We start from the raw sequence: 15,205 nt of genomic DNA, 5'->3' as shown, positions 1-15,205 counted from the left end.
CCTGCTAAGGGCGCGTGCCTCGGTTGCAGTTTGTCCCCGGCCCTGGTCGGTTGTGCGGATGGCAGCCACTCGATGTGTTCCTTTCACATAGATGTTTCTCTCTCTCTTCCTCTCTCTCCCTCCCACTCTACCTGAACAAAAAATGGAAAAATGTCCTCGGTTGAGGATAAAAAAAAAAAAAAAAAAAAAAAAAACAAAACAAAAAAATTTTCCTTTAAGATAAATGAAAACAAACTTCAATGATGTCTTTTCTGTGGGGTTTATGACAGTGACTACGGTTTTCAGACCGGTAGGGTAAGAATTTAGGGGTCAATTATGGAAAATGGAATGAAACCACTCCACTTATCATGTGTGGCTTTAGCAGATAGGAACCCTTAACTTGCTGGAGTCTTACTGGGAATTTTGTTTCTGTAAAACAGCCATTGATATGTATTGGATGTCAATAGTCTTGTTAGTTCTAGGTTGACCAATTTTGTCTGTTTCGTTAGGTCTCTCAGTGTTTTGGTACATGAGTATTATCATATTGACATACAGATTATTTCATGATAACTTCCTATTTGATGTAGCACTTAATTGTGCACCTGGGCAGGTTATGTAAGCTTTGGGCTTTGTTCTTCCAGGGCAGTAAAGGGGGCCAGAGTAAAGATTTGTTATGTAAAGTGAGCATTCGCGACCAAGTCGGCCCCGCCCCATGCCGGTGGCCCCGCCCCCAGGGCCTGGCGCCTCCTGCCACACTCAATATGGCGGCGAGCTGGGTTGGCTGAGGCGCCTGAGCAGGTCGCAAAGTGCCGCGTGCCACTCCAGTCATGGCGGATTCCCGGCTGGCCGCGGGCAGCGGAGCTCTGGAAACATGCGGTCTGGAGCGGATTTTGGAGGCACTGAAGCTGCTGCTGAGCCCGGGAGGTGAGAGGACGGACCTTGGCACCGGGCTGCACTTGGGACTCTCAGGGCCGCCAGTCTTCCTTGGCTGCTCTGGCTCCCACACGGTGGGCCCCTTAGGCCCTTCCCGGGCCTCAGGGCCTGAGGCAGCCCCGCCCCTGGGGGCTTTGGGCATCGTCCAGTTTATATTACCTCTGAGGAAACCCAGGCTCAAGGAGGAATGGGATTCGGTGAATACTGTTAGTAACTAGGGTCTCTGGAGTGCCAGGCACAGTATACATGGTTTCATTCAGTCCTTACTGCAGCCCTTAAGGAAGGGACTGCGGAGACAGTAGGTGCTCGTGGCTCGTTGGGATCAAGTGAGGTCCTAACCTCTTGAGGGCGCAGGGTCTAATGGGGACACTGGAGATTTGTACCAAATGCCAAGGAATCCCGATAAAGCAAGCAGAGACGTTTGAGCTGGATTTCCGGAGAGTATTTAGGGATTTACAGTCTGGAACAGATTTACAGTCACTTTTAATCTTTCTTGGTGACTTGACAAGATCTTCCTAATTTAGTATCCGAACGCACCTTGGGAATGGTTTAGCTGGCACCTTTTACAGATGAGGACACCCAAGTCTCCCTAAAGACATACCTGCCCAAGATCATGCAGTCAAATTATTCCATATGGAACCTCAGATGTTATCTGGAGTTTGAGAAAGGACACAGCTGGAGCGTCTGTTTTGGGGGAAGGGATTTAGGGTGAGCAAGGAGAGGTACATGAAGCCTCATGAGGTCATGATCCAAGTCTCATATTTTGAGATTCCCCTCAAACTCCCCCTCCCCGCCCCCCCCCCCTGCAAAAACTCCCACAAACATAAGGAAGTGAAAAGAAGTTAGTATTAATAGTAGTTGAGTGCCTAAGAAGTATCAATGCTTATACTATGCTGTTTACATATATATCATTTAATTCTCACACCTATCACATGAGCTAGGTATTACTTGTATTTCATTTTACAGAGGTTGGAACCAAGGCTCAGGTACAGTGGAAATTGCTCATTGTCAGTTTAGTGAGTAGCAAAGCTGGGATTTGAAATCAGGAGGCTTCCACTGTAGTGCGATAACTACACTGCTTTGCCCCATGAGGAATTAAACTGCAATATAGAGTTTTAACTTACTAATTAAGAGTTCCCTTGTCTAACAACTGCAACTATCTCAAATATGACTGAGAACAAGGTTCAGTGAACAAAATATGGAAGTAATTATCTATCACAAAGCACATGTACTTCATTTATAGAAGACCTCCAAATCTCAAGGAGTATGTGGTAGAATTACATACATGAACTCATTTAGCTTATGAGGATCTCAGCATTCCTATTTGGAAAAGAATAATTTATTTAGTATGGTTAAATGATATTTTGCACATATAGTCTATTATATATTGTGTGAATCTGCCTGCTGTTTTCTTTGATCATGTCAGCGGCTGAGGGAATTATAAAAATACCTGTGCATTATGTGTATTCAGATGTCCCTAATGGACAGAGGGTGTTGAGGAGACAGGATGGAAGTATTAGTTAAAATTACATCCCCCTGCCCTGGCTGGTTTGGCTCAGCTGTTGAAGCGTTGGCCTGCGGACCAGAGAGTCTTGGGTTCGGTTCCCGCTAGGGGCATACACCCCCCCCCCAAAAAAAAAATTACATCCCCCTGAATTTTTTAATCTGTAAATTGACCGCCTTTGAGGTAATATTTACTGGGAGTTAACTTTATGTAGAATTCTGTCCTCAGTGCTGTTGGAGATACAAAAGTGTGTAAGCATCTTGTCTTTGGGGAGATGGTGCTATACATATAAACCAAAAGATATTCAACATGGCAGGATAACATTAGTGGATAGCAATTGGTTAGATAAATTATCCAGGGATGAGGCTGTGGAAGGCCACAGGAAGAAGAAGAATTTAGTCTAGGTGGGAATTACATAGACAAGAAAGAAGATGCCACAGTCTTTCACTTTTTAAAAAAATATATATGTTGTTATTGATTTGAGAGAGAGAGGAAGGGAGATGGAGGGAGAAAGACATTGATGAGAGAGAGAAACATCGATTGGCGGCCTTCTATTTCTGTTCTCAATCATGGAGCAAATATCTCCACTTCCATTTTTAGGAATTGTGTAAGCAAAATTTGAAACGGGTTTGTCAATTTTAGTGTTTTGCTTATAAAAAATGGGGGCCATCTCAGCAATTGTTTTCTTAAAAATAATTTCATACTAAATATAGATTTACTGGTCCCGGCCAGTGTGGCTCAGTGGTTGACTGCCAATCCATGCACCAAGAGGTCACCGGTTTGATTCCCGACCGGGGCTCATGCCCAGGTTGTGGGCCAAATCCCCAGTGGGGGGCATGCAGAAGGCGGCCAATCCATGTTCTCTCTCATCAATGTCTCCATCTCTCTCTCCCTTTTCTTTCCTCTCTCTCTAAAAATCAGTAAAGAGCCCTGGCCGGTTTGGCTCAGCGGTTAGAGCGTCGGCCTGCGGTCCACAGAGACCCGGGTTCGGTTCCCACTAAGGGCATGTACCTTGGCTGCAGTTTGTCCCCGGCCCTGGTTGGTTCGTGTGGGTGGCGGCCACTCGATGTGTCCCTTTCACGTTGATGTTTCTCTCTCTCCCTCTCTCTCCTTCCCGCTCTATCTGAGTAAAAAATGGAAAAATGTCCTCGGGTGAGGATAAAAAAAAAAAAAAAAAAATCAGTAAAGAAAAATAAAATAAAATAAATTGCTGAGGACTTAAAAGAGATTTTCTTTGAGTTATATGTATCAATATTTACCATATTAGAAATTAAGACCTACCCTGGCTGGTTTGGCTCAGCGGTTGGAGGGTCAGCCTGCGGACCAGAGAGTCCCAGGTTCGGTTCCTGCTAGGGCACGTACCAAAAAAAAAAGAAAAGAAATTAAGACTTTAAGAGAAACCTTTTACACTTATTTAAAAATAACATTAATTGCCCTGGCCAGTTTGGCTCAGTTGTTAGAGCGTTGGCCTGAGAACCGAGAACCGAAGGCTGGTGGATTTGATTTCTGGTCAATGGCACAGGTTAGATCCCCAAGGGTTGTGTGGGAGGCAGCCAGTCAATGTTTCGCTCTCACATCAATGCTTCTATCTTTCCCTTCTTCTCTCTCTAAAAAATCAGTAAAAACATGAAAAAATAAAAAGTCAATGGAAAAATATCCTCGATTAACCAAAAAAAATCAGTTCCAAGACCACTTAAGCAGTTACCACCAAACTACTGTCAAAATAGATATAAACAACTTAAAAATAATAACATGAATGAAAAAATAGATAAAATATCATTAATAAACCCATTACATGTTAACATAATGACATTTCTAATAAAAAATATATTTTGCAAAATAAATTAGTGGGAAGTGTGGCATTGTTTTACTTTTTTGCAAATTTTCTTACTGTCTGGCTTATGAGAAGACAGCTGGATTTTTATATTTGCTTCTCCATTCAGTCACGATAGGTTCTTCTGATTGAAATAGATGAAGAAAATCTGGACTCACATTGATATGTAGTTGGAAAAGGGAGGAAATTTCATTCACCTTTTCAGATAATTGTGTATATTATTTTATACTGTACTAAAAACAAGAGGTAATTTCTGTTTGTTTGTTTGTTTGATTTTGTTAATCCTCACCTGAGAATAGGTTTCCAATGATTTTTTTAGATAGAGTGGAAGAGAGGGAAGGAGAGAGAGAAACATGGATGTGAGAGAGACACATCAATTGGTTGCCTCCCAAACGATCCCAACTGGGGCCGTAGATTGACCCTACAACCCAGGTACATACACTTGACTGAGAATCGAACCCTTGACCTCTTGGTGGGCCAAAGCTCTAACCGCTGAGCAAACCTGCAAGGGCAAGAGGTAATTTCTTAAAGGTTAGTTGCAATATGGAATCTGAACTCAATGACCTTTTCATACTTTGTACACTCATGAGAGAATGAGACTATAAAAGGCAAATAATGTCTCATTATTAATACGAAAATAGTTTTGACCTTTCAGACTCCCTGAGAGAATCTTGGGAAACCCCCTTGAAACCTGAGTCCCAGTACCACACTTGCTTTGAGGGAATGCCTTTATTTTCAAGTAGATTTTATTTTTATCACCAGTAGAGGGCAGAAAAGATTACTTTATTAAGGGGTGCTTGATAACAGCTTTTGTTTTAAATCACTCTCTTTGTGACCCATGTTTGGGTTCAAAGATCTTATAAAGTCACAGGAAGTCACTTAGAGTTTGTTTAGTAATCTTTTTTTTTTTTTTTTTTTTTATCCTCACCGGAGGACATTTTTCCATTTTTTGTTCAGGTAGAGTGGGAGGGAGAGAGAGAGAGAAACATCGATGTGAAAGGAACACATCGAGTGGCTGCCACCTGCACAACCGACCAGGGCCGGGGACAAACTGCAACCGAGGTACGCGCCCTTAGCGGGAACAGATCCCGGGTCTCTCAGGACCGCAGGCCGACACTCTAACCGCTGAGCCAAACCGGCCAGGGCTGTTTAGTAATCTTAATGGTAAGTGGCAACAAACTGTGAGAGCACTTACTTTTTTTTTAAGGAATCTTTAGCCAAAGGAACCACATATTTATGCCAGTGTGGGTCAGAACATTCACACTGGACAGCCCTGGAAAAGTACTGGAAAAGTCTTCTGATTCTCATTGTTTTTACTTTCTTTTTGTTTTTTTGATACATGCCCCTAGCGGGAACTGAACCTGGGACTCTCTGGTCCACAGGCCAACAATCAGCCGCTGAGCCAAACCGGCCAGGGCTGATTCTCATTGTTTTTAAAGAAGAGTGTTATTGTTCCTCTTTATTTTTATAAAGTAGCTTATGTTTCTTATAGTAGGACAGCTTAAGAAACTAAAGAAAGAAAATTAAAATGACCTTAATCTCACTATCCAGAGGTTGCATTTTGGGAAATACTATTCTTTTTGACAAGGTCTCATATAGTACCTACTGTTTTATAATCTTAAAATAACTTTTAGTACAGAAACGATAAATATTCACTGTAAAAAATTTTTTTTTAATTTTTTTATCCTTACTCGAGGACACTTTTGCATTTATCTTCAGATAGAGCGGAGGGAGAGAGGGAGGGAGAGAGAGAGAGAAAGAAACATCAACGTGAGAGAGACACATCTACTGGCTGCCACCCACACAACCCCAACTGGGGCCAGGGACAAACTGCAACCTAGGTACGTGCCCTTAGTGGGAAACGAACCCGGGTCTCTCTGGTCCATGGGCCAAACCGACCAGGGCTGTAAACATTTTTTTTTTCTTTTTAAATATTTTTTACTTTATTGATTTTGGAGAGAGAGGAAAGGAGAGAGAGAGAGAGAAATATCAATGAAAGAGAACATCGACTGGCCTCCTCCTGCATGCCCACCCCCTATTGGGGATTGGGCCCAGAACCTGGGCATGTGCCCCGACCGGGAATCGAACCAGCGACCTCCCAGTGCATGAGACAATGTTCAACCACTGAGCCACATCACCCGGGCTTAAATATAATTAAGCAAAAAAGAAAAATCCCTATCTCGTCCTGTTTTATCCCTCTCTCTATAGCTAATTCATTTTAGATTTTAATTTATTCTTCCACTGTTTTTTTTAAAAAATAAAATCAAATAATACATTTCATATTTCCTTCCATTCTTACACAAAAGGTAGCATACTATATACATTCTTCTATGCTTTTCTCTTAAATTTTAATGTCTTAGAGATCACTACACATTGGTACACTGAAATCTTCCTCTTTTTCATTTACAAGTAATCTATTATGTGGACATACCATTGTCTAGTGTTCTATTAATGGATATTTAGGTTTTAAGTCTTTTGTTAATACAAGAAGCACTTCAATGAATACCTTGTGTATATGTCATTTTTCCTAAAAGTGGAAATCCTGGGCCAAAGATTAAATGTCTATGTAATTTTGCTAGATATTACCAAATTCTCTCCTTAGGGAGGTACCATTTTAGTTTCTACCAGCAATGTATGACAGTGTGTATTTCTCCCAACCCTTGCCTCATAATTGTTATAAAACTTGGATTATAGCTAGTTGGTAGATGGAAGGTGCTATTTTAGTACAGTTTCAATTTACCTTTCTTTTAGGAGCAAAGTTGATCATATTTTCATATTTAAAAGTCATTTGTATTTTTTCTTTAAACTTCATATCTTTTGCTCATATAGTGTTTTGTACTCTTTGTTCACTTTAGAATATATTGAATGAACATGTCATTCAATAATGTTCAATATAATTTTATGGCTGCACCTAGAACAGTTGGACTGAATGGATCTTTGGTGGTAAATGTTCAGGTTTCTAAATTTCAGTTCTAGCTACAATTTAAGCCCAGTAAGATGACTAAGACATGGCCTCTGCCTTCAGAACACAAGCAGAATAGAAAAAAGTAGATGAAGTACAACATAATAGGGACACTATTCTAATGACATCCAAAGTGCTACGGGAAGGGAGGCAATGTGGTCTTGAATTCTGCTTAGGCTGGGGTGGCACAATTAGGGGAGGCTTTCCAGAGGCAATGACATCTGAGCCAGGCCTCAGGATGAACTGGAGTGGAGAAGGCATTCCCACAGAGGGAAGTACAATTCATTTTCCATGTATGTTATCTCTCTCTCTTTTTTTTCTTAAAAGGATCAGGCTCAAGTTCACTACAGATTACAAAACATGAAGTCTTGTTGGCTACTTTAAAATCTAACCTGTCTGCTTTGGAGGACAAATTTCTGAAGGATCCTCACTGGAAGAAATTGAAACTCCTAAGGGATGAAATTGCTAATAAGGCAGAATGGCCACAAAACTCTGTGGATGTCACCTGGAGTTTTACCTCTCAAAACTTATTGTTGCTCTTGTGCTTGAAGGAAACCATGATCCACCTTGTAGCTGATTTCAATCCAGGTAAACCCAACCCAAGGACTCCAGAAGCTGCTCCTGCCCTGAGCCCAGATACACTTAGTATCTTACAGCAGAAGACTGTCCAGTCAGTTTTACAGTTTGTAGTCACCTTGGGTGTCTGCCCCTATCTCATGCCTGGTGTTGGAGTCCCTTTGAGATACAGGACCGAGTTTGGGGCTGTTGTTCAAGACGTGGTGTGTCTTGATGCTATCCCCAGTGCAACCCGGAGACTGTATACCAGCTGCAGGGTCCTTCTAAATGTTGCTCAGCATGCATCTCTGGGAAGCTTGATTTTCTGCCGCCATTTTGGGGATATTGCAGCAGGTCTTTGCCAAATGGGATTCTGCCCAACCAAGAGAAAACCATTAAAACCTGAGGAAGAGGTAAATATATGTCGAGAGAAAAAGAGAGAGTTAGCGTCTGTGTGAGTCTGTATGAATATGTGTATATATTTGTGTGGTTGTTATAAAAGATAACTCTTAGTTATCTAGATCTTTTATGGAAAGATCTAGAATTCCTATTGAATGTCAAAGTGTATCCAGTAGATAAATGAATCTTTTTAGAGGGTTGAAACTTTCATTTATTAGATGCTAGTCCTTTGCACACCCAGAGAGACCATTTCACCTGTCCTTTGTCATTTTATGGAACAGTTATCACAGGTTGTTTCTTTGAGCCTTTGTTTCCTTTTCTGTAAACTTGTATAATAATACCTGCCCTGGAAGGTGATTGTGAGGATTAAGGTTAATGTGTGTAGTCCCACCAGTGTGGCTCAGTGGTTGAACGCTGACCCATGCACCAAGAGGTCAGTGGTTCAATTCCCGGTCAGGGCACATGCCCAGGTTGTGGGCCCAATCCCCAGGGGGGGGGGGGGCATGCAGGAAGCAGCCAATCAATGTTCTCTCTCATCAATGTTTCTATCTCTCTCTCCCTCTTCCTTTCTCTCTCTCTAAAATCAATAAAGGGAAAAAGAAAGGTTAATGTGTGTAAAGTTCCAGCCCGATCCCCAATAGTGCTCATCAAAAAGTAATTACTACTGCCCTGGCTGGTTTGGCTCAGCGATTAGAGCGTCGGCCTGCGGTCCAGAGAGACCCGGGTCTGGTTCCCGCTGGGGGCGCGTACCTTGGTTGCAGTTTGTCCCCGGCCCTGGTTGGTTGTGCGGATGGCAGCCATTCCTTGTGTCCCTTTCACGTCGATGTTTCTCTCCCTCCCTTCCTCCCACTCTATCTGAACAAAAAATGGAAAAAAATGTCCTCAGGTGAGGATAAAAAAAATAAATAAAACTTTTAAAAAAGTAATTACTAATATTAGTATTTAACTGTTCATACCTCCTTCATTAACTTCTTGGGAGGATTCAATGAAATAAAGTAGGTAAAGCACCTGGTACACTGCATAATTCAGTCCATGTCTGGTATTACTTAGGGGCTAGGGGTATGTGTCTGTATTTTGCTGACACTCAGGTAAGGATTTGAGTATCTGGACTATAAAAGTGCTGCGGAAGTTACAGAAGCATAGGACATAGTCCTTTTTTCTAACAGCTCTCACATTAATTAGGCAACAAGACTCACAAATATAACATTGCAAGGACCCCTACTCCCCCATGAGGGACCACTAGCATCAGCACAGGAACCTGACCAGAAGAAGCTGTTACCATTTAAATGTAGTGAGGGTCACCCGGCCAGTGTTGCTCAGTGTTTTGAGCCTCGACCCATGCACTAAGAGGTCACTGGTTCAATTCCTGGTCAGGGCACATGCCCAGGTTGTGGACCCGATCCCCAGTGGGGGACATGCAGGAGGCAGCCATTCGATGTTCTCTCTCATCGATGTTTCTATCTCTCTCTCCCTCTCCCTTCCTCTGTCTCTAATATATCAATAAAGAAAAAAATTTAAATAAATAAATAAATGTAGTGAGTGTCAGTGCAGCTCATAAGCAGGGTAATTTCTTAGCCACTGCAGCCAGGTCTCATAGTGCCCACCCACCTCATTTCTCTGTCACCTTTCTATGTCACTTTTCCAAATTGTTTGTTTTCTGTTTGTTCCCTTAAAAAAAAAAAAATTCTCACCTGAGGGTATTATTGACTTTTAGAAAGAGGAAGGGAGAGAGAGGGAGAAAAACACCCATTGGTTGCCTCTTGTACGCGCCCCCACTGGGAATTGAACCCGAAACCTTTTGTTGTATTGGACAATAGTCCAACGAACTGAGCCACCTGGCCAGGGCTGTTTGTTCCCTTTTCCATTCTCTCTCCTGTCTATGTTCACAAACATTTACCTGAAAGCTACTATCATTCTAGCAGCGACAGGAATTTATGAGCTCCCCCAGTGCCTTTATGTTCTGGGGAGCGGAGCACTATGCTCTTTCCGACACAGTATGAGTCTTGACAATTCTATCAGTACCCAGTGCCAGCTGCCTGCACTTCCCTAAGATAGAGGGATCTGATCAATAGGTTTTATTACTGTTACTGGGGCCAAGCAGTGCCCCAGGGGTCTTGGGCAGGAGAGAGAAAAGAAAGGGAAAAACATAAAGGACTAAATAGGAAGGTGGGAGAAGTTGATAGGAGGGGAAACATGATGGATGTCATCGTAGAGCTGGCCAAGTCCCAGCTATAGCTGCTGTCCTAAGCAGTTCCTGTATCTCAGTTTACTAAATGATAATTGGCAACACCCTAACTACTTGACTGAGTTACCAAAGGGGGACAGTACTGTTGAGGCCTAAGGGGGGGGGCAATAAATAATACTTCTCTTTGATGCCTAAGTTCTAAATGAATTAAAAGACATTTAACAGAGTAAGAGATGAAAAGTCAAAACGTCACCCTGGCTGGGTAGTTCAGTTGGTTGGAGCATCAGCCTGTACACCAAAAGGTTGAAGGCACAAAATGTTGATTCCTGGTCAGGGCACATACCTAGGTTGTGGGTTCGATCCCTGATCAGGGCATATATGAGAGGCATCTGATCAGTGTTTCTCACATCCATGTTTCTCTCTCTCTCCCCCTGTTCCTCTTTTCCTCCTTTCTTCCATCCCTCCCTCCCTCTCTCTAAAACCTAAAATCAATTAAAAAAATTAAACAAACAAAAAGTCACTTCTAGTACTCATAAATTCAAAGTTGGAGGATATTGCTCCTAGATGGAGATAAATGGGCTTCCCAACAGTGAATGCCAGAATTAGACAGGCTTACTACTCACCCAGTTTTAAGGAGGGCTAGGAAATTGCAGCGCCTCTGCCCATGGCAGGGGATATGCCTCTGTAAAACCTACAGCAAGAAAAGAACAGAATGTGCACATGCTCTGAAGAGGTAGAAGAGGAACGAACTGAGCTGTGCATGGCAAAACTAGCCAAGAAGTAAGATTTTTCCAGATTCACCATTAAGGTAAGTCAATAAGATTTCCAGTGAGGGAATGGAGAGAGGGCCAGGAGTGTTTCAGGAGCATAGCTTCTTCCTGGTGGAAGGGAATCATGAAGCCTTTCCTCTTTCCTCACAAGTGTACAGTATTGTAAAACATTACCTTTTATTGCCTGCCTGGTTTGTATTTTGCCAAGTACATGTTTCTTTCAGGTGTTAACTGAGGAGGAAAGAGCCCTATCTAGGAAGGCCTTGAGAAACATCTTGGATCAAGTGTATCAACCATTAGCAGTTCGAGAATTACTTATCCTCCAGGGAAGACCACCTCAGGTAGGTATTCAGGCCTAGGGACTCTTGTGGGTAAATCATTAATGATAATGTAAAGTCTTGCCCAGCCGGTGTGGCTCAGTGGTTGAATGTTGACCCATGCACCAAGAGGTTGTCGGTTCAATTCCCAGTCAAGACACATGCTCAGGTTGTGGGCCAAAACTCTAGTGGGGGGCATGCAGGAGGTGGCCAATTGATGTTCTCTCTCATCAATGTTTCTATCTCTTTCTCTCCCTTCCTCTCTCTAAAATTAATTTAAAAAATTTTTTTTAAATGATAATGCGAATTCGGTCTTCTGGGAATGAGTTGTCTCCTGGGAAATTCAGTAATTGAGTTAAATCTTATTTCATAGATTGTTAAATGGTATTTGGAAAACTAAATTTTATTGGTCCTTAGGATAACTTAAAAGGATTTTTCTTTTTTCTTTTATCCTCACACGAGGACATTTTTGCATTTATCTTCAAATAGAGCGGGAAGGAGAGAGGGAGGATGAGAGAGAGAGAGAAAGAGAGACACATCAACTGGCTGCCACTCACACAACCCCAAGCAGGGCCGGGGACAAACTGCAACCGAGGTACGTGCCCTTAGCGGGAACTGAACCTGGGCCTCTCTGGTCTGCGGGTCGACGCTCTAACCACTGAGCAAACTGGCCAGGGCAAAGGATTTTTCTTTTAATAGAATGATGGACACTGTTCCCAAGACTATAGCAGTTTTTTTGTTTTGTTTTGTTTTTTTAATCCTCACCCGAGGACATTTTTGCATTTATCTTCAGATAGAATGGAAGGGAGAAAGGGTAGAAGAGAGAGAAACAAACATCAATGTAAGGGAGACACATTGAGTGGTTGCCACCCACACGACCCCAATCAGGGCAGGGACAAACTGCAACCGAGGTACGTGCCCTTAGCGTGAACTGAACCTGGGCCTCTCTGGTCCGCGGGCCAACGCTCTAACCACTGAGCAAAACCGGCCAGGGTGTATATAGCAGTTTTATTTAAAGTATATTTTATTCATTCTGAAACTAGATGTTTTTAAACTAAAATTTGGCTGTTAGACAATACATTCTTTTGGCAGAGATATTTAGACATCTTTTTCTTTGACTGGAGTATTCGAAGTCAAGAAATTAAAATTAGAGCTATTATTGGGACTGTTTTTAACTCCTTTGAAAAACGCAATAATGCATATTCTAGGCATAAGATAGTTTCTTTTTTTCCTTACAAATAATTATTTATCTGAAATGACTGAATTTGAGGATGTAGATGGAAATTATCTATTTGATTTTAGATCTTAAGTTTTAGTTATGAATCTAGGTGAGTAAAGAATGTGAGGCCAGCCCTGGCCGGTTTGGCTCAGCGGTTAGAGCGTCAGCCTGCGGTCCGGAGAGACCTGGGTTCGGTTCCCGCTAGGGGCATGTACCTCGGTTGCAGTTTGTCCCCGGTCCTGGTTGGTCGTGCGGGTGGCAGCCACTCGGTGTGTCTCTTTCGCATCAATGTTTCTCTCTCCCTCTTCCTCTCTCTCCCTCCCACTCTATCTGTGCAAAAAATGGAAAAATGTCCTCGGGTGAGGATAAAAAAAAAGAAAAAGAATGTGAGGCCAAAGGAATTGGCTGTAGGTAAGGAACAAGGATCAGCTGAAGCTGGTGACAAAGACATCTCCCAGTTGAAGTCATTTTCTTCTCATTCCTAGAACATTATTATAGCCCCACACTGGGCTTCTCTGACCTCATACTCTGCTTCTCTGAATAAGTCCACAGTTTGCCAGATTAAACCAAATGCATTATAATGATAACATGGTTAAAAAGCAGAGACTCTGGAGTTAGGAATACTGGGATTCAACTTCAGTGTGCAGTTGTATGAATTAGTAAACCCTCAAGTTTCCTTACCCATAAAATGAGGATGGCAGTAGTGCCTTCCTTATAAGTCCTTTTTGAGATTATGTGGGAGGTTCTTAGCACAGTGCCTGGCATATCATAATTCTCTCAATAAATGGTTATTATTACCCTTCCATAAATAAAAGAGAGACGATGGATTAGTTAGGATTAAGTGTTTCTTTCACTAATTTTTGGGCTCACATTGTTAAGTGCAGTGATTGACAACAAAATGGTTAACGTTTTTGCTCAAAATAAGGGACACCAAGTGTTTGTTCATGGTGGCTTCACAGAGCTCTCAAAAAGGAATTTTTTTTTTTTTTATCTTATCTTTATTGTTGAATGTATTACAGATGCTCCTCATTTTTCCCCCATTGACACCCTCTTTCCCATTCCTGCCCCCCTCCTGCCTTTTCCCACACTGTTGTCTGTGTCCATTGGTTATGCATATATACATATAAGTTCTTTGGTTTATTTCTTCCTACTCCCCAACCCCCCTTCCCTTTGAGTTTTGTCAGTCTAACAACCAATTTGTTTGCTTGTGCATTTTGTTTGTAGATTCAATTGTTGATAGATATGTATTCATTGCCATTTTGTTTGTTCATATTTTTTACCTTTTTCTTCAAGAAGACCCTTCAACATTTCATATAATGGTTTGGTGGTGATGAACTCCTTTAGCTTTTCCTTGTCTGGGAAACTCTATATGGCTATCAATTCTAAATGACAGTTTTGCAGGATAGAGTAATCTTGGTTGTAGGTTCTTGCTTTTCATCACTCTGAATATTTCTTGCCACTCCCTTCTGGCCTACAAAGTTTTCTTTGATAAATCAGCTGACAGTCTTATGGGAACTCCCTTGTAGGTAACTAACTGCTTTTCTCTTGCTGCTTTTAAGATTCTCTCTTTGTCTTGAACCCTCTGCATTTTGATGATGATGTGTCTTGGTGTGGGCCTCTTGAGGTTCATCTTGTTTGGGACTCTCTGTGCTTCCTGGACTTGTATGCCTGTTTCCTTCACCAAGTTAGGAAAGTTTTTTGCCATTATTGTTTTAAATAGGTTTTTGATTTCTTGTTCTCTCTCTTCTCCTTCTGGCAACCCCAAGATGCAAATGTTGGTACACTTGAAGTTGTCCCAGAGGCTCCTTACAGTATCCTCATTTTTTTGGATTCTTTTTTATTTTTGCTGTTCTGATTGGGTGTTTTTTGCTTCCTTATATTCCAAATCTATGGTTTGTTTCTTGGCTTTACCTACTCTACTATTGAATCTCTTTAAATTATTCTTTATTTCAGTTAGTGCCTCCTTCATTTCTGACTGGTCCCTTTTTATGCTCTTGAGGGCCTCACTAAGTTCACTGAAATTCTCACTAGCTCCATTGAGCATCCTTATAAGCAGTGTTTTGCTTATCTCCATTTCGCTTAGTTCTTTTCCTGGAGTTTTGTTCTGTTCTTTCATTTGGGACCTGTTTCTTTGTCTCCTCATTTTGGCTGCCTCCCTATGTTTCTTTCTATGTATTACTTAACGAAAGGTGTGGGACTAGCTGAGACCAGATGCTGCTTATTTGAAAGAATTTAGGAAAACCTGAAGCAGGATCCAAGACAGGCCAATCCTATGGTAAAGCAACTGGCAACAGCTTGGGTGGGCCTGAAATTTGGGTGGGGCGGGGCCTCAGAATGACCAGGGCGAGGCAAACAGTGTGAGCCAGGTTGCTGGAGCTCCAGATATGGTGGCAGTCTACTGTCCCAGGGAAGGGCTCACCAAAGGAACAAAGGCCTCTGACAGCACGTCTATCCAGGAGATAGCTGCCTTTCCAGCCCTCGCTTCAATGCCAAACAACTCAGTTCTTCCCCATATAACTCTGGTGCCTTTCAAGCTGCCTCCCCCATG

At 42.1% G+C, this 15,205-nt stretch overlaps 1 protein-coding gene across 2 annotated transcripts in view; it reads left to right on the top strand.

Moving 5' to 3' along the window:
• The first annotated feature begins 775 nt into the window (after positions 1-775).
• The window catches only part of TANGO6 (transport and golgi organization 6 homolog), a 206,405-nt gene continuing 191,975 nt past the window's right edge, over positions 776-15,205 (top strand). Inside the window, exons 1-3 of one of the 2 annotated variants that reach the window (XM_036275427.1) lie at positions 776-903; positions 7,540-8,180; positions 11,346-11,462. In XM_036275427.1, coding sequence (XP_036131320.1) covers positions 807-903; positions 7,540-8,180; positions 11,346-11,462 — 855 coding nt within the window. In that variant the 5' untranslated portion in view covers positions 776-806. The remainder of the gene's footprint in view (positions 904-7,539; positions 8,181-11,345; positions 11,463-15,205) is intronic. The other variant, XM_036275428.1, reaches the window with a different exon arrangement.

This window comes from Molossus molossus, unplaced genomic scaffold (assembly GCF_014108415.1).
Source record: "Molossus molossus isolate mMolMol1 unplaced genomic scaffold, mMolMol1.p scaffold_m16_p_21, whole genome shotgun sequence".
Taxonomy (NCBI): domain Eukaryota; kingdom Metazoa; phylum Chordata; class Mammalia; order Chiroptera; family Molossidae; genus Molossus; species Molossus molossus.
Note: the sequence above shows the minus strand (reverse complement) of the source record. Positions and strands in the feature narration are given on the sequence as shown.